Source organism: Lampetra fluviatilis, chromosome 35 (genome assembly GCF_964198595.1).
Source record: "Lampetra fluviatilis chromosome 35, kcLamFluv1.1, whole genome shotgun sequence".
NCBI lineage: Eukaryota > Metazoa > Chordata > Hyperoartia > Petromyzontiformes > Petromyzontidae > Lampetra > Lampetra fluviatilis.
Genome location: NC_136309.1, coordinates 6,824,481 through 6,845,094, shown reverse-complemented (window position 1 = coordinate 6,845,094; position 20,614 = coordinate 6,824,481). Strand labels below are relative to the sequence as shown.

Genomic DNA, 20,614 nt, shown 5'->3' with positions numbered 1-20,614 from the left:
TCTAACCCCCCACCTCCCACTCCTAGCCCCTCCCCTGCCAATAGCATAATGGTGCGATCACACCCAACTGCTTAGCACAGATAACGGGCCAAACCACTGACGCTGGAGGGGAACACTCTTTGGTTCTTTCGGTAAAGTCACGTAGGTGAAAATAAAAAATAACTAAATTAAATCACGACGTTTCGGAGGCAACGCAAGCTTCCGTCATCAGGTGGGAAGGGGGGGCCCGTGTGTTTAAATTGTTCTGGTGAGCATGCCACCTCCCCCCACCTGCGTTTGCTAACTGCCCAGCAGATACATTTTTTTTTACCTACCTTTGGCTAAAATCTAAACAAATTGTCCCTCCTGTGGAAGGAAATCATGTCCTTAATTAATTTGCAAATCTCCAGTGATCAAAAGAGTTTGCGCACGTGAAAGGTTAAACATGCCAATGTATATACAACTTATACTGGTAGGAACCTCCTGGTTGCACCAGCCCACAGGGGATTATTATGTCCGTCGTGCAGAGAGGGGCTGGGTGGGGAGGGAGGGGCTGGGTGGGGAGGGGAGGGTGGGGAGGGGAGGGTGGGGAGGGTGGGGCTGGGTGGGGAGGGGCTGGGTGGGGAGGGTGGGGAGGGGCTGGGTTGGGTGGGTGGGGCTGGGTGGGGGGTGGGAGGGGTGGGGCTGGGTGGGGAGGGGCTGGTCACCCCGTGGTGCCCTTATAAAACTCAACGTTTAACCTACTCACGCCGGCTTGTGCCCGCCCTCACAGTCGGGAATATTTGCGGAATACACCACGCCGCCGTTGACCCTGGCCATTGACCGAGCAACCCAACGTTCCTACCAGCTCCCTCCGCAGGAATGTGTTTGACGGGAATGTGTGCAATTGCAGCAAACTGTGGGGGCGAAATGTGCATGTGAGTGAACGCCTCCTGAGGATGGTGCACCACAATGGTACGTTGGCAGTGGTGCACAAGCACAATCAACAAAAATAACTCAACACATTTTGTCAGCCACACTGTGGCCTCAAAAGAGAAAAATGCATATAATAGGCGGCGTTTCAGGCAATGACCCTTCTTCATAGCACATACGTTGAGGCCACGGAGAGAGTGGATTATAAGAGTTGGAAACTGCACTTTACACCATGGGGCCTTGAGAAATTTCAATAGATTTCCTGATTAGCACTTTTTAAACTGACATTTACTGTTTTACTTGATTAAAACAGCTGCCTAATCTTTCGAATAATAGCGCATCAAGAAAGGTATCCTGGGTAGTCCCCACAAGGGAGACAGAGACACACTTCGTCCTCATTAGGGCTCATCGGCAAGCTATGCATGGCTGAAGACAGCCAAAGATACTCCAGTGTTGCAGTAATTTGGTTATCGTGAGGGTTTATAAGACAGTCATACTCAGCTACAGATTGCGATGAATACCCGGAGTATTATCAACAAGGAGACCAGAGCGTAATGAAAGCAGACGACAGTTACAAAGAAAATAAATAGGACTCTTACTTGTGAATGGGATTATATATTGTGTCAAACTTCACCTCTATCATCTTCATCGCCGTCATTACCGTATTATCAAAGTACCAATATTTAAATCCTTAAAAAAAAAACATGCTGAAATATTCAAACATTGTCATTTTCTGAGAAGATATAGAGTACATAAAATTATATATATCTTCACGAGCAGAAAGATACAATGAGGGTTCAGTCATGCCAGTGAGTCTGCCTGTCAAGGACAGGAAAACAAACCATTAGGTGCAGGATGGACTGCACATGACTTATTAGGATTCTTCGTGTGTCGGTGGCTTTGGGGGCCCTGCCAGACTTGTGACTGAGCAGATGAACTCTAAGCGTTGTCGTGGCGGTGGTGGGAAGGGGGGGGGTGAGCGAGTGAAAAGAGAGAGTGTGCGGAGGTTGGGGAGAGAGAGAGGAATGGAGAAAGCCAAGAAGGGGAGAGCAAGGGAGACGGGGAGAGGGGGGGTATGAGGACGGAGGAGACGGAGGTAGACTGAGAAAGGAGCCCGAGACCCGCTGCCGCCGAATAGACGTCTTTGATGTGCCTCCAGAAAGCAGGCGTAGAACATCCTTGCAGCCGGTCGTACAAACGCCTACTACCCAGCGTGATGTGCGAAGAAAAGGCGGGGGCGACTCCAAAAACCCACACATCAGTTGGCCTCAGCCCAGGCGCAGGACGACACATCGCGGAGGAGACGCGGGAGACGCGCACGCTCGCAGTCTCCGCAGGCGTCTAAGGATCCACTTGTGTGACTTGGTTTCAAATTTCCCCGCCTGGGCCGCGGCACATAATGATATCATTGCATCTGTGCCCACCAGAGAGCCCATAGGGATGCTTATCAATTCTTTTAAGTTCAAGGGGGGAAAAACCACAAAGACGTGGGGGTGAAAAAAAATGATGTAGCAACAGTGGTTGGAGTGTTTTGGCCTCTATACATTTTATATTTTTTAAACAAAGAATATGAAAAGGCTGTTTTTTTTTACAGATAATGAATGTTTGATGCTACGCAACTTTTACTGACACCTTTATAATTTAAAGGAATGTACGACTTTTTAGTTTGGTTATTTTGCAAAGTTGTGGTTATGTTTGTAGCTCGGTTGGATGGCAGTGTGTAGCAGAGCACTTGACTTACAATCGCAAGGATTGGTAATCCTGGCAGGGTATTGACAGTCTAGCCTCTCTTCATCATCTAATAATCCACCAAGCACCTGTAAAACAAGCTTATTTTGATGCTCCACACGGACGCACACCATTCCTTGACTGCTCGTTCGACGTTATTATTGACCATCTGCCATTATTTCTTCTGTCGATGTGTCCCGAGTAACACTTTACGGATGGTTAACAATAATTTTCTCATGGGAAGACGTGGCTCCTGCCATTGGAATGTGGAATTTAAACCTTGATGTTGGGTCAATAATGGAGATAAGAACCATCTCATGCTTGTTTGGTTTCTTTTTGGCCGAAGAATGAAAACGTGTTTGCCCATGGTTTCATCAGATGTGGGCTTCTGTGCAACAAAGTACGTTGAGTGGGGGTCACTTTCAAGATGTGAACATCCGGGCTTCATAAACTCAGGTGTGTGTGGGGACGATCCTCACTCAATGAAGCCAGCCAGCAAGATACAGCAGGGCCTTAAGCTCACTGCGAAATGATTGGATCTCTTCGGCGTTGAAATTAAGTGCACGTACCAATTAATTTATATGACACTGTTAGACAAAACGTTTGACAAAGCCACTAAACATTTCTATATTACAATAGAATGTTACCTTATATAGTGTCTGAATGAGACCACATATCAAGATGATGAAACAGGAAGCATATTTATATTTCATCATTAGACCTCCTTTGCCAGTACCAACATATAATAATAGGGTTTTCCCCTTTTTTCTGGCAACAAAACTGAAACCTTTTTACGAGGATTCATGTCTGCATTAACCACAATACTTCCAGTCAAAATGCAAAAAAACCACTATAATAATATATGCATTGTCCTTGAAACTGATTGGTCCACACCAAGGGACGACTTTCTTTTGAGCCTCGACCCAATTGGTGCTCGACCAGAGGACGCCAAAAGGCGTACAGCTCAAAGACAATGCACTATCAAAGTAATGAGGGCTCGGGGTGAGCATCTACATGGCTGTACGCCTTTTGGCGTCCTCTGGTCGAGCACCAATTGGGTCGAGGCTCAAAAGAAAGCCGTCCCTTGGTGTGGACCAATCAGTTTCAAGGACAATGCATATATTATCATAGTGTGTTTTTTTTTCGATTTAAAGCTTTCGTGACTGCAGGGATTCATCTTCTTGGTTCTTTCGGTAAAGTAACGTAGAAGGGAAGTAATAAAATAATAAATGAATGTATAAAGTTTAATTTTTATTATTTCATTATTTCCCTTCTACGTGACTTTACCGAAAGAACCAGGAAGAGTGTGTTTTTTGTTTGCATTTTGACAGCAAGTATTGTGTTTAATGCAGACATGAATCCTTGTAAAAAGAGTTCAGTTTTGTTGCCAGAAAAAAGGGGAAAATCGCTATCATCATATTTATATTATATAGAGAGAAAGCAGCCAGTCATAGGTAAAGGAAAAAGGGAGATCTTGACTGGACGTGAGGAGGTGCAGAGTCGACAGCACGGGGAAAAGGAACTTCCAGACAATGAGGGAAGCAGGGTGAACCCCCCCACCCCATTAATCGAACGCTAATGTTTGTGTCCCAGTCATGAAGAACGTTAAGATTTTCGCAATCTCCGTTGATGAGTTAAGGAATACCAATAGCAAGCAGTAACCCGAGCAGTGTCAAGTTCATATTCTTAGGTTTTTTTGGTAAAGTCACGTAGGTAAAAAATGTAAAAAAAAAAAAAAGTACTTTTATTAATTATTAATTTAATTTTTTTACCTACGTAAAATCCTTGTATTAATTATTACATATTAAATTTTTTACCTACGTGACTTTACCGAAAAAACCTAAGAATGCAGTCACGAAAGCTTCAAATCTAGAAGTGTCAAGTTCACTTTCTCAACAATACTTTAAATCCCATTATTTTAATTAACTATTGTACAGCACACTGACATGGCAGTCATACACGAGGGCATTCAAGCATAGGCATATACACGTCTGTAATTTTGAGAGGGAATATTTTAAACGTGTGTTTATCAGCTTCAAATGGGTATTAAGATGATGGAAAGGAATGTACCAGCCGCTTGCCACTTTGACAACGATTAAATTGGATTGATGGCAACGATGATAATGTATGAGACAAAACGCAAACTCTAAGTTAAAACGTTTACTTTCAAAGATAAGAATAAGAAGAAAAATATATACTGTACAGTACTTGTAATGCACTCCAAGCAAGAATTTACTTATTTATTTGTATAATAGCATTGCAACTATATGATGATTGCACACTGCAGCTTTCATAAGTACTTAATTGAATTCAATGGGCAAACATAATTTCCATAATTCCTCAAATTGCAGTAAAATTCTAAAAACATAAATGATCCTTCAAGCTCAATGATGCAATATTAGCATGTACGGACATATCCATGTTTAAAAACAACAAATTGTGTTTGATCACTGATAAACATCTTCTTGGTTCTTTCGGTAAAGTCACGTAGAAGGGAAGTAATAAAATAATAAAAATAAAACATAGTAAAACAATTCTCACGACGTTTCGGCCACAACGCAAGCAGCCGTCCTCAGGCGAAGAAAAACAACAACTAATTACATGCACACACACACAGTAATGTTATACAGCAAGCATGCATATGAACAGTCAGACAGAAGACCAGCCTTTAAGGGTGCCAAAGGAAGAAATAGACGTGATATTGTCCGAGGCAAGGCCTAGAATCGACAACAAACGGTTTTACAAAGTGTGCGATTATCAAACTAGAGAATGGCATTATCCAAACACAATTCGGTGAAACTGAAATACTGCTTTGCTTGTTACGCTTCAAATAGATCTCTTCAGGAAGCTGAATTGACTAAACATATCCAAAGAAAGGGGAGACAGGGAGGTATTGACTGAAATATTTAAGTTAGACGAGTTAGACTCTATGCTGTGTATGAATGTGATTTTTTTAATTGGACATTTTGTGAGCATTTCGCCTGCGCTGATGCTGCTTCTGCTGTGTCTTGTTTAATGCCTTGACGGACAGGTTCTTCAAAAGCCGCAGTCCCCGTGTGTAACCCTGACAGCTTCTCATCCAATTTAAAAATTAGGCCTCGCGTAGCTTTCTGCAGAAGACTACAAGATTTTCACCCATTTTTCTCCAAAAACTATGAGCTTAAAAAAAGGGTTATTTGACATTTATATGTCGTGCAATTTCACCACAGTATTTGCAAATCCAACCATAGATTGTGAAAATAACTTTGTTAGCATTAAACTATGCAACTGTCACTTGCTAATGCGCCACTGTACTCAGAAAATTGTCCGTTTAATTATTTCAACGGTGTAATGTTTATTCCTTCTTATTTCTCATCGATTCCCTTGTTCCTTAAATTGATAATCCACTCCTGTAAGCAGCATCCCCGGCCAAACGATGGGTTTCACGAGCCAAATAAGCTTCAGATTTTACGAGCGCAGAATTGTTCACAAACGGCAACACCTCCACAGCGGATTATTAAACATGTTTCACACATCTTCTTGGTTCTTTCGGTAAAGTCACGTAGAAGGGAAGTAATAAAATAATAAAAATAAAACATAATTGTTTTATTATGTTTCGTGACTGCAGGGATTCACCTTCTTGGTTCTTTCGGTAAAGTCACGTAGAAGGGAAGTAATAAAATAATAAAAATAAAACATAATTGTTTTATTATGTTTCGTGACTGCAGGGATTCACCTTCTTGGTTCTTTCGGTAAAGTCACGTAGAAGGGAAGTAATAAAATAATAAAAATAAAACATAATTGTTTTATTATGTTTCGTGACTGCAGGGATTCATCTTCTTGGTTCTTTCGGTAAAGTCACGTAGAAGGGAAGTAATAAAATAATAAAAATAAAACATAATTGTTTTATTATGTTTCGTGACTGCAGGGATTCATCTTCTTGGTTCTTTCGGTAAAGTCACGTAGAAGGGAAGTAATAAAATAATAAAAATAAAACATAATTGTTTTATTATGTTTCGTGACTGCAGGGATTCATCTTCTTGGTTCTTTCGGTAAAGTCACGTAGAAGGGAAGTAATAAAATAATAAAAATAAAACATAATTGTTTTATTATGTTTCGTGACTGCAGGGATTCATCTTCTTGGTTCTTTCGGTAAAGTCACGTAGAAGGGAAGTAATAAAATAATAAAAATAAAACATAATTGTTTTATTATGTTTCGTGACTGCAGGGATTCATCTTCTTGGTTCTTTCGGTAAAGTCACGTAGAAGGGAAGTAATACAATAATAAAAATAAAACATAATTGTTTTATTATGTTTCGTGACTGCAGGGATTCACCTTCTTGGTTCTTTCGGTAAAGTCACGTAGAAGGGAAGTAATAAAATAATAAAAATAAAACATAATTGTTTTATTATGTTTCGTGACTGCAGGGATTCACCTTCTTGGTTCTTTCGGTAAAGTCACGTAGAAGGGAAGTAATAAAATAATAAAAAAAAAACATAATTGTTTTATTATGTTTCGTGACTGCAGGGATTCACCTTCTTGGTTCTTTCGGTAAAGTCACGTAGAAGGGAAGTAATAAAATAATAAAAATAAAACATAATTGTTTTATTATGTTTCGTGACTGCAGGGATTCACCTTCTTAGTTCTTTCGGTAAAGTCACGTAGAAGGGAAGTAATAAAATAATAAAAATAAAACATAATTGTTTTATTATGTTTCGTGACTGCAGGGATTCACCTTCTTAGTTCTTTCGGTAAAGTCACGTAGAAGGGAAGTAATAAAATAATAAAAATAAAACATAATTGTTTTATTATGTTTTATTTTTATTATTTTATTACTTCCCTTCTACGTGACTTTACCGAAAGAACCAAGAAGATGAATCCCTGCAGTCACGAAAGCTTTAAATCGAAATGTTTCACACACACACATATATATTTTTCAGACGCGTGCTTTTCCTTTTCGCACGCATTAGTGTGCGGGACAGCATGCGGCGGCAGACATTTTTTTTAAAGCCCCACTTGTCACTGGGCCCTGCGAATCTGACGCTGCCTTATCAGAATCAGCGCAGAAAGAACACACATTAACCCTCAGCGCTCCCTGCGCCCCCACCGCGTCCGTTGCGAGCAGCTGACGATACATCCCGTATGCAGCCCACGGTGCCGCTCGTTACAACTGCAGAACTATTCGCGGTATTCCCTTGTTGTTCGCGAACTTGCCACGAGCGAATTTTGCCTTTCCGCTAATCGCATCTGTAAGTCTACATGACGACTGCATCGAGAGAGGGGGAGAGAAATAGAGACAAAACGATGAGAGAGAAAGTGATGAGATAAAGTGATGTGATAAGGTAATTAGAGATATTATTATGATATTTTTTTATGTATCTAAAATATATTTCTACGTATTTATTTAAGGCCAATATTATTATCCGCAAAATGTGCTATTCACAAGCATCCCCGGAACGTATCCCTCGCGAATAATGAGGGAATCATGTACACACCCCAGTGATAAAGCATTGCTGCTTTCGTGCTTGGGGATACATGGGGCGGCCTCCTGTCTTTTGTCTTCACCTGCGTGCATTTTGAGTTTTGCAGGTGGAAGTTAAATCGTTGAATTAATTAAAGTTCAAGCTAAAATAGTGCACGTGAAGAGTGCTCCATGAGGGGTTGCTGCATAAAAAAGATATATATAATGATGCAAAGTCAGTGTCTCTTTGAAGAGTAACTCTCCCTTTTTAACTACTAATCACGTGGCCGAATTCAGTACAGGGTCAAGTGTCATTCATAACAAATTTAACATCACCCACATATCTGTCCGCAATACTACGAAAAGAATCTTCCGGAAATAACACACTTGTAAATTAAGTAACCTCCCAAGTTAGAATATTTGTTACTGTAAGACCGGGGCGTATATAACTGGACACCCAGCACAAGCAATATACACATCAGACGCGCATTGAATTACGCCGAGTGCATGGGACGTCTACTCTGTTAACACAGCGTCAATCTTATCTCTGTTCAAAGGCAACCGTCACGCGCCCCGGCGCAAGCCGTGCACGAGCTTCCAAAGCCAGCACTTCCCACCATCATCCCGCAGCCCGTGAACTTGAGAACACTTTTTCGGGGGAGCAAGCAGGTGCCTGAAAGGGTTAAAATCCTGCGCCGAGTCGCCTAATGATGCCCGATTAGCCGTGGAAACATCAAACAGACGGCTCTGGGCTCCTATAGCTCAGCTCCTCCGATCGCGCCTTTTGCTGCCGAGCTTTCAAACACTTTCTGCGAGCACGTTTGAAGTTGTAACAGGCTTACAGCCGGCAGTGTACATGCACGCCATGCATAATTCATGGCTCAATCGAATGCGCGTCAGGACCGCTTCTGTTTATACAAATCAGTCACACGCTGCGCATATGAATATCTAATCCTCCAGTTCCTTCTTTTTAACTGCATGGCCACTGATCTAATAATGCTCAGATAGAGATCTGTGCAGCTGGCTAGGGGTTTTTTTTCCCCATTGCCACAGCTTTTGTAGTAAAAATGGGCCATATCATATTACGATCGGCAGAATGAAACAAATTGTGAAGAGATAAACATTTTACAGGCGTGCAGGAAGTGGTGAAAATGGAAGAAAGCACCTGGAAAAAATTAATCTTCTGATAAAAAAAAAATTAGCTTTTATATTTCAAAACGAATCTTTAGGCACGTAACTTTTATTTTTCATGATTCGCTTCAGAGTAAAAGATAGGCTTTAAAAATACTGGTTTCCAGCAGATGTGAAAAACAGACACTGCAGAGCTATATGTGAAATGTAAGTGCTCATGCATTATGGGTTGCAATGTCTTCTTACCATTCAGTCTATTCAACACCTTGAAACAGCAATCGTGCTGTGACGGTTCCACCTGAAGACGGAAGCTTGTGTTGCCTCTGAAACGTCGTGATTTTTACTTTACTTTTATTTTAATTTTTATCTACGTGACTTTACCGAAAAAAACCTAAGAATATGAATCCTTGCAGTCACGAAAGCTTCAAATCTAAAACTATTCAACATCGTTTCTATATCCTATGCAAGAAGGTACCACAGCTTGGCCAAACTTAATTTCCCAGCATTATTTCATGGAACGCGAGGAAGCTAATATTTTATTGGAACGTTTGTTACATTTTGTCGTCACCTGCATTTCTTTGTCGTAAAATAAAACTGATATTCCAACAAGGAAACGTACACCATCACGAAGCTAGATATTGTTGACGCTCCCAATGTCTTCCCAAATTTACCCCGCAGCTTATCATTTCACTCGGGCCTTGCCAGCATTTAAAATATCTTGTCAGACAGTTGCAGCGCTGCTTAACGTATCATCGTTATAAAGTTTGTTTGGCGATCTTTGACTCTGTTAGAGCCATTCTCCAAATTAACCATGCGGCTTCTGCTCAGCAGTCAGATTTCCGCTCCGCGCGATTCTGTTTGCGATAATGTGGTGTGTCTGTGAATCAAATGTTCCCTTCAAGCCCTTGCTGAAGGCTGTTCTCATGCCCAAGTATCACATACCCGTACATATATAAAACCTTCACAATAATCAGCATGGCATCTCTAATACCATGACAAGGCCATTCTTAATAAGAAACCAGCAGGCCACTAATACAAAACACCACTGTAGCAATTGTTTTAATCTGCGCATGCCAAATAATGAGCCATCCAGACTGCATTTCCCACACAAGATTGAGGCAAATAAATTGATGTGTTTATCGTGTTGCATTGCATAATGACAACCAAAACCACATTGCCATTTACGTTGTCTTGGTGTTTATCAGTGAATGCTAAATCTATTTTTTTCACACTTTATTAATTAGGGGTGTTTGGGATGGGATATGAATGACTAGTGATGGATCCTTCTTCTCCTCCGCTTGACTTTAAAAGCCCTGGGGTTTTGCCCATGGTGAAAAAATGTTGCAGTCTTGCTGCTGGTGCTTAATGCTGTGGGATAGTACAGGCGACGAAGCAAAAAGCACTTCTCATGGTATCCTCCAACCATGCGGTTGTGGGTGTCAGTGCATCGTGAGAGCCCTCCTAAATCCGAATCGTTTGTTAATGTAATTTGCTTCAATGCTTCTAATAGAAGGCCAAAAAGTTGATACTGAATGTTGCTGATGGTGCTCCGGTTATTCATTAGTTCTAAGCTAAAGATTTGGCACCTACGATTAGCATGTTTGGCTACTTATGGTGCGAAAGAAGTTCAACATGCATAGATAAAACTGCAGCAGTTTTTTTCTTGCTGTGGTTGTCCCACCTGATGACGATTGCTTGTGTTGCGATCGAAACGTCGTGCTCTATTATGTTCATACCTACGTGACTTGACTAAAAGAACCAAAGAGTATGGATTTCTGCAGTCGCGAAAGCTTCAAATCAAGATACCACCCTTACAATTTTTGCATTTCGTTTATCATATCTTATAAAGTTAGCCAGTCGACCAGCAGGTCATTCGTAGTGGGGTAATAAAGTGCGGTTACTTCCAGTTCTTTCAAGACATCTGGCTGGTGTGGAAGAGTAGGCCAAACAACCTGTAGAGGGGATCTTTAGAGCTCCCTATAGTGGAGGTCCCATCTTCAGCAGTGGCATGAGAAAGCAAAGCATGGGTGTCACCGTTACTCTTACATACAGATTGGGCCTGCCATTGCTTGGAAATCAGTATAGAGATCAAATGAATCAAAACTCCCTCGAAGCAATGGGGACATCGTGTAGCATAGCAAGGTGGGACACTGTCATTATTGCATGTAAATCAATGCCGAGGGGCCTGTCAGCTCTATATCTGAGAGCGGGATGTCACGACTGCGGTGGTTATCCATTTATAAAAATAGAGAAATACGCCCCAAAGCAAAATCAAAATTTTATTTACAAGTTGTAAGAGGTTCACGAGGGACGACACATCCTATCTCGTTCTCTTATATCTTCTGTGTATATTGCCGGCTGTGAAAAATCTCAAAGGCTGCGGAACTGCAATTTTGCATTTTTATATTTTACAACTTGAATACGACATGGTACGTGCCATGTCGTATTTATGGGATCATGGAGGTTACATTTTACCAAACTGCATCACGCTGGTGAGTACTGATTGAAGGTGAGAAGCATATGCATGGGGCGGTGGGGGGGGGGGCACAGAAGTATAATACAATAGATTTTGCTGCACTGTTCACTGCTACCCCACACTTCCGATTAGCACGGTTGGCTATGTACGGTGTGAGAGACGTTCAACATACATAGCCCTGACATATGGCATACATTACATGGCATTGTGACTGAAAATGACTTACAATTATGGACACGAGTAAAACAGACCTGCCTCAAGCAATTACATAGCTAAAGTACAACCACTTAGAGGTATGTGTAGGAAGAGGATAAACTCCTGTACAAGAATAATGAAACTTAGGCTGTCGCTGGTGTAATGAGACCGAAGAAGATGACTGATATGAAAGTCCAGAAGGAGTGTTATATCTGTTAGCATTGTGATTATATTATCATTGTGCTTAGTGACAAAAACATAACTTTGATGGCACACCAGCGCATGAAATTCAAGCTGGATAAAAGCACACCCATTGGGAGCAAGTGCATGTGTTCTTAAATCCAGTGTGCTCGTAATAGAAGTTGCCATTGTCTGCCCTCCCCACCAGTTCAATCAGAATCTTTATTTATCGTGGAGAAATCCGATGAGCTATGAAGCTCATCATCATCAGAAACGCAAGGGTTACGAAAGGCCCATCGCGCACACCAGTGTCCCCATTTACACCAGAACTTTGCTTAAATAACGTGTGCCCCTGCTTCTCTTCAACTACCTTCTCCTGCGCCTGCTCCATCTGCTTGCCGTGGGCCCTCTGCGCACACCAGTGTCCTCATCACGCACACCAGTGTCCCCATTTACACCAGAACTTTGCTTAAATAACGTGTGCCCCTGCTTCTCTTCAACTACCTTCTCCTGCGCCTGCTCCATCTGCTTGCCGTGGGCCCTCTGCATCTCCACGCGGGCGTTCTCAAGCTGGAACCGGAACTTGGCCTGCGCAGCCTCCAGATCGCGTGAGGCCCTCTGCCTCTCCGCCTCCTGCTGCACGGCAGCATTTGACAATCTCCTCTCCAGTTCGGACACCGTCTGTGTGGAAACAGCATCCAGTTTAGCCTCCGCGAGTTCCGGTGGGAAAGTCCGCGGCTTCAGGTTCAGGAGGCAACAAAGTGTGGGTGAACTATTTCGATGTAAAGCTTTCGTGACTGCAGGGATTCATCTTCTTGGTTCTTTCGGTAAAGTCACGTAGAAGGGAAATAATAAAATAATATAAATAAAACACAATAACATAATTCTCACGACGTTTCGGCCACAACGCAAGCAGCCGTCCTCAGGTGAAGAACAGGTCTGTCGGGAACTTCAGACGCTGTCTTGCCGACAGACCTGTTCTTCACCTGAGGACGGCTGCTTGCGTTGTGGCCGAAACGTCGTGAGAATTATTTGATTATGTTTGTATTTTTATTATTTTATTATTTCCCTTCTACGTGACTTTACCGAAAGAACCAAGAAGATGTGGATGAACTAATTGATGATTGGAACACAAAGGCAACGTGTGTAGGTAGTGGTCATGATTGATGATGATGATGGTGGTGCTGCACCAGTGCTGAGCTCCCACCAGAGTAGTTCTCCTGCCACACAACCTGCAGCCCACCCAGACATACAGTACAGTACTGGATGCAAAGGCAGCTACATTGGATGGAAGTGACCACAAGTTAATCGCTTAATATTTTGTCTATAACCTTTGCAATCTTCCCAATGTGTATTTCATAACGTTTCCACATAAAGCAGAGGTGAAACACCTTTTTTTCCCAAGGGCCGAATAAGACTTTCAAACACTTTTTGGCGGCCACACAAACACACACTTCTTTCATTTCTGTCACTGTAAGCAAACCCTTACAGTGACAGAATTGTTGCCAGGTAAAAAAAAATATTTCCTTTCTATTACCTGATAAGTGCGGTTTAGAGCGTGCCCCCCCCCCCTCGCAGAAGTATTGCCCCCCTCGCGCGCACAGGTCTTCTCTGGGTGCACCAGTTTCCTCTCACCAGAGGTCGCAAACGGGTTTTGATTCCTTACCCGTACCCGGCCGCACCAGGGTCGCAAATGGGTACCCGTACCCGTACCCGGCCGGGTACGAATACTCGTTCCCTACCCGTACCCGTACCCTACCCAAAATGAGTGACAAACGGTTACTCACCAGTGACTCACGGCCTACCCGTACCCGTACCCGGCCACACCAGGGTCGCAAACGGGTACCTGTACCCGGCCGGGTACAGGTAGCCGGGTATCGGGTAGGGTACGGGTATCGGATACCCGGTTGCGACCTCTGCCTCTCACCCATTCAATGAGCGCAGGCTCGCCGACCTGGCTGCCTAGCGACTCGTCCGTGGTTCCTTGCGCCTTGAAGAGTGAACGAATACTGTGCGCCGCATTACAAGTTGAAATTACACCATTGGAACCTCATTTGCCAGTAAAAAATATGATAATTGTTTTTTTACCCTTCAATCTGGCAACAAAACTGACACCTTTTTACAAGGAGTCATGTTTGTATAGACCACAATACCTGCAGCCATAATGCAAACAAAAAACATAACTCTGATAATATATGCACTGTCCTTGAAGTTGATTGGTAACCACCCGAGACAGCTTTCCTTAGAGCCTAGTCTCACATGGGTTGGACCAACCCATGAGCTGTCTCGGGTGTGGACCAATCAACTTCAAGGACAGTGCATATATTATCAGAGTTATGGTTTTTGTTTGCATTATGGCTGCAGGTATTGTGGTCTATGCAAACATGACTCCTTGTAAAAAGGTGTCAGTTTTGTTGCCAGATAGAAGGGTAAAAAACCAATTATCAAGTTGAAATTAGAATGAATTATCGCAAGGACGCTTTGCAATGACAGATGACTATCGCTTGTGGGCCGTTTCAAAGTGGTAGGTGTTCCGTGTGCCCATGGGCCAAACGAAAATAAAGTCATGGGCCTGATACGGCCCGTTGGCTATAGGTTCCCTACCCCTGACGTAACGTGCATGCAAATCGTATGCAAGGTACCGAGTAAAACCAGCAATGAGTAAACGAGGTCTTTCAGTTCTAGATTTGAAGCTTTCGTGACTGCAAGGATTCATATTCCTAGGTTTTTTCGGTAAAGTCACGTAGGTAAAACATTAAAATTAATAAAAGTAAAATAAAATAAAAATCACGACGTTTCGGAGGCAACACAAGCTTCCGTCTTCAGGTGGAACCGTCACAGCTACTTGATACAGCTGTCGTGGCTTTATTATTGGCTTTGTAAAGTCACGTAGGTAAAACATTAAAATTAATAAAAGTAAAATAAAATAAAAATCACGACGTTTCGGAGGCAACACAAGCTTCCGTCTTCAGGTGGAACCGTCACAGCTACTTGATACAGCTGTCGTGGCGTTATTATTGGCTTTGTAAATCTGCAGAGTAAGTCGCTGGCCCGTTGCTGGAACAAAACTAATTTGAGGCATATATTTCAGATCGGTATATTTTAAACAATATGCGCTCTAAACGTACATTCTAAAACGATGACGTTTTTGTCTATTATCCAGGTGGGAGAAGGACAACATGATGTCTCATACCCCCATCCATGGGTGGGGTTTTTCGGGTGGGTATGGGGGGAGCAAGGCCCCCCAGAAAACTGGACACCTTTATTATATGCACCCGCGATTCCTAATGAGAGGGACAAAGCGAACCCCTGTCGCCCCCACCCCAAAGATAGAAGTCAAACTCCGCCTATGCCACCATGCCATAGTGAACGAGTAGAGCCACCACAAAGGCCAAATTACCTGGGGGTGCTATAACTTTCCCAGCTGACAGGAGCAGACCCCCCCCCCCAAAAAAAATGTATTTGCAGGGAAAAGCGTAAAGAGCCACCACGTTCAGATTACTCAACCAAATGTGTCAGTGTGAGACTTCCAGACGTCCACGCCAAGTGTGGCCGAATAGATTAAACGCTAATTACCCTGTAAAACAACACCAATCACTTCAGTTAACTGCACCAACCACAACTGCCGCGTGTGGAACTGAGAAACCCAGCATGGCGCTCTTTGACCAAAAAGCCTGGACCTTTACATTTGCGCAAAAGGCACGAAATTCGAGAAATCGCAGGCGTCGGCTTAATGCGGTGAAATATTAAGGGCACTACACTGTAAATGCATACCAATGACATCGTCATCATCACCACCATCAAAACAAGTGTGGTTGGTTGTATCTGTTGGTTATTAGTGTCTTCTTAGAACCTATGTATATTATTAGACCATACACAGCCGCCAAACATCAAATGTTTGATACTGGTCCAACTATGATTATTTATTCATCTTTCAGGTTTTTTTGTTCAAAGTCCTGTGATCATTCTGTTGGTAACAACTTCTGGTTGTCACGCGCATATGCATAGACACACTGCAGATTTAGTTTGACTGACTGCCGGCGCAGGGTTTAAAATAAACTACGAAGGTCCAGACAGCATTGAGATGGGCAGTAGAGGTGTAACGAAACAACAACGCATTGATAAACATGAAATATTATGCGCACAATGCATTAATCGAATTGCATGTGCACAAACATCGATCCTTATCAATTCGTATATGCTGCACTAGCTTTACTACCCGGCATCGCCCGGGACTTGGATTCACCACGCACGGCCGTCTTTGTCTCCCCAGTGGCGATGTTCACACACCACACCAGTTACTCGTTTGAGGCTGAGTCGACCTAGGCGAGGCCCAGAACTGATTATCGCACTCGGGTTGCCGGGTTCGTAGCGCGGCACGCTAACCACAACACTACATTGCGTTACGCTTCCACGTGCGCGGGTCACATGACAGATTTGACGTCACAGCTCACTTGCTGTGCAAAAAATATATGCATTATTTTTATAATTTTTGCATGGTGTACAGTCTGGAAAGTACCCACATGGCAAATTTCAAGTTTGCTGCATGTTAGGAAGTACGCTCAACATTTTGAACAGACACACATATTCACAACTTTGCCTTTGCCATGTAAGGCGTTCACATGACCCTTCAGACATGAGTGGCCACTGCATATACAGCAATGTTAAAAAAGGGTATATAGTTTTCGATTTAAAGCTTTCGTGACTGCAGGAATTCATCTTCTTGGTTCTTTCGGTAAAGTCACGTAGAAGGGAAGTAATAAAATAATAAAAATAAAACATAATAAAAAAATTCTCACGACGTTTCGGCCACAACGCAAGCAGCCGTCCTTTGAACTTATGTCAGTGAGCCAAGTCTGTTGGGGAGACAGCGTCTCATTCAGACGCTGTCTCCCCGACAGACCTGGTCTGCTTGCGTTGTGGCCGAAACGTCGTGAGAATTATTTTATTGTTTTATTTGTATTATTTTATTACTTCCCTTCTACGTGACTTCACCGAAAGAACCAAGAAGAGGGTATATAGTCTTAAACTGAATCACGACTGAATCATGACAATTCATTGAATCACCATGGGTGGGGGCGGGCAAAAGTTAATCGTTACACCTCTGGTTGCTAGTGCCAGGCCAATCCTCCATAACACCGACGATGATACAGACCCCACAAGGTTCTCGTGTAAGAAGAGTTGACTTAGGGGACGAATCAAGTTCAGGTATTAGCTGCCGCAAGGTCTGCTCAAGGCCAATTATATTATCTGAGTGGCTAGGATCATTGTTAAGTGTGCTAACCATTTTAAATCCAATCCTCATTAACACAAAGATACGTCGTATGGCCTTTTCATGCTGCTGTGGCAAGTGCTGTTAGCGAGCACCTATGAGGGTTGGTATGGTGTACGAGGAGGTTGTGTGGCTAACACCATGCCTGGCCACATTATATAAACACAAAGAAAAAATAAACAGCCACCATTCGCCACTAAGTGGCCGTGAAGTCATCACGGCGCTTGAGCCAGGCTACGTGCACTTTGAAGCCACCTGAATTGTGGAAGGCTCACTGACAAAAGTTCAAAGGACAGACTCAGGTGCCATGGGTTGACTGAAATGAGTGGCAGAAGCACCACCAGTGCTCCCTACTATGCCAACTTGCTGCGTTTTAGCCACCAGGCGCTCCGCTCGTTGTTGTGAGCGCCACTCCTCTGCCCTCCGTTGTTGTTGGAAGGAATCTGCCTCCAACTGCCCAGTAGTGTTCTTCACGAGCCTCCTCCATAAAGGCCGATGTTGACACCGCTGATACCAGTCTTCGGCAAGTCAACTCAGCTCCACATCCTCCTATACCATTTCAGCCCATCTCTTCTCTAGCCTGTGCCGTGCCTGTTTAGCCCCCTCTATCCGGTTAAACATTAGCTGTTTGGGGGCAAGTGGTGGATGAGCATGCGGGCGATATGACTCAATGAACGCAGCTTTGCCTGCCAGAGGGGTTCACTGATAGGACTGTGTCCAGATCTTTCAAGGATCTGTGAACACCTCACACAATCCAGCCTGCTCTCCAACTCCTTCCTATAGTGAGAAATAATTACCAGATCGTCGGCATACATAACATGGTTGACCAATAGAGAGCCATCCCTTAACCACAGCAAGGCATAGATCAGCTTCCCACTGTATTTGTTCCAGATGGAAATTCCTTTGCTACAACCATGGAAAGCGTCTCAAACTACATGGTCGAAAAATGTTATATAATTTAGGAGCCAGAGGACGGCTCGGTCGCATACCAAGGTGAATAGGCAATGCCTCCGACTCCCGGCCACGCAAGCTTTACCTGGGCCTAAATGTCCTTATGTATGCATATTGAACTTCTTTCATACCGTACATAACCAACCATGCTAATCGGAGGTGCGGGAAGACAACAAACTAAACACAAAAAGCAGTTTTAAAGAAATTAGTTTTCAATCTAGATTGTGAGCAGAGAGTTAGGGACCCCGAAACACCAAGACAAATATCCCCATATAGCCTTAACAGACTTTTGGGGAAAGTGCTTTTAGCAAGCACCTATGAAGGCCAGCATAGCACATGAGAGGGTGGGTGGCCAGCACAACACCCAAAACACATGCACAAAGTTCAGCATTTCAGAACATGAATGGGTTTTTGGCACACGCAAAATACCATTTTAATAACAGAACCCTCAAGCAGAAAAAATACACGTTGTTGCAATAGTTTTATGTATTTTAACCATTCTGAAACCAAAGCAAAACCGCTGGCACAATATTGACACGTGTATTCGCTTTAATGTGCCTAGTGATCAATTTATGTCGAGTGCAGTTCTGCATAAATATAATGTGCACAGAGACTTAATCCGTGATCATTAAAAGCATTTCCATTTTATTCAGTATGCTGGGGAAAATTGTATAATCCAAAAAGGTAAATCCATGTATGAATTACTTTGATGGCCAGTCTCACTGCAGTCATGTCAATGGGGGCTCGCGACTTAATCATGCCATTTATGTGACCAACGTTACTATGAGGCTTTAGTACCCTCACGTGAAGCCTGGTCTGCTTCGGCACCCGTCGACATGCCCCACACAGCTCGGAACGGTGCGGGGCTTGACCGCACGAACATTTCCGTCGGGTGACACCGACACACTCCGTTCCATACTGCGTGTTGACGGCGACCGTAAAGAAAACTTTATTTCACTTCATAATGCCAAGTCTGGCCACTCCATGACAGCCCAACTCTTGTCGACACTGCAGTGCAGTGCTTTGACCCATTCAGTTGAGTGCTACACGGGCTACAGAAGCAAATGAGAACAGGTCTTGTGGTTCCATTTGAGTGATGACAATTCCACATTCCCAAAGTGGGAACTATTCCCTTGAGAGGACGACTGCTATTGACTTCTCCGACAAAGTGGTACTCGATTCTTTTGGAACCATTTTAACGGGATGAGACTTAGTGGCAGTGTTTGGAACATTAGTCATGAAAATCAATTGCAAGCCCTCGCAACAATATGACGAGTACAATTCTCATTTAAAATTGGATAGACTGCGAAAGGCGAATATTTAAAAGCAGCAAGGACAAATTTCAATTGCCAAAGTACATCCAATTCCATGGCGACTCGGACATAACGTAGACGTGAAGAAGAAAAAATCAGCAGTGAAAAAACCTTCGGTACAATCATATAATGAAGCATAGCATACAAAAATAACAAAACCTCAACTACATGTTTTAACCTAGGACACATATAAGGTTACATTCTTATGATGATACGCATTTCAGAATGGAGAGTACAGCTTGCATATGCAAGACCACCGCAGCATGCACACCAGCTCACAGTATGCCCTGTGAATGGCAAGTCCAATAATGTATCTGCCTAAGCGACAGAGATTAAAAGGATAGAGCATTTGCAAAGAGCGTGAGCGGTGATGGTGTGACAGTCACAGCTTAGCGAAAGCTGCTCTTTCAATTCGGTGCAACGAGGGCAGGCAGAGATGCGCCAGCTACTGTACAGGAAAATATAAAAATCTGGGACACGAGCAGAGAGTGGATTGTGATACGCAGAAACCAAAAGACAAAAAATACAGAAAAACATCAAACAGAGCCTGTGAGTGAAGCCGATTAACAAACACCGTGCGCTGCTGCGTGTTGTGTTGCATTGCAATTTCTGCACTCGCTGCATGAAAAAACGATTGCTAAATATTTACTGCAAAAGGCGCATGATGCACACAGTACACTGCAATGTACGTTGATGTACTCCACTGTGTCCATTGCCATGAAAATAATAACAAGCCTTCGGTAGGTCACATTCACGCTCACCGATTAAATATTTTGGCAGTGGGTAAACGCACACAGTGCGTTCTCACGCTGAATCATAATTGATCCACAGACACTGGCTTTATCCCGCAGTGTTTTGTGAACCCAGCACGGTTATCACTCTACTTGCATCCTTAATCTGACGATGCCTATGATATCGCTTGTGAGATTTACAAACCAAGCGATTGCAAAGAATCAAAATTACATTGGCTGTTGAGAAGTCAGTTCTCCCATACGGTCTTCCAATCACATGCATTACCATAATATACAGTATTTTT

General features: G+C 43.1%; 1 protein-coding gene across 1 annotated transcript in view; it reads right to left on the bottom strand.

The window, feature by feature from the left end:
* LOC144944588 (centrosomal protein of 112 kDa-like) overlaps positions 1–20,614 on the bottom strand; it is a 219,240-nt gene that overhangs the window by 121,268 nt on the left and 77,358 nt on the right. Inside the window, exon 20 of the mRNA XM_078872873.1 lies at positions 12,547–12,723. Within this exon, the coding sequence (XP_078728999.1) occupies positions 12,547–12,723 (177 nt within the window). The remainder of the gene's footprint in view (positions 1–12,546; positions 12,724–20,614) is intronic.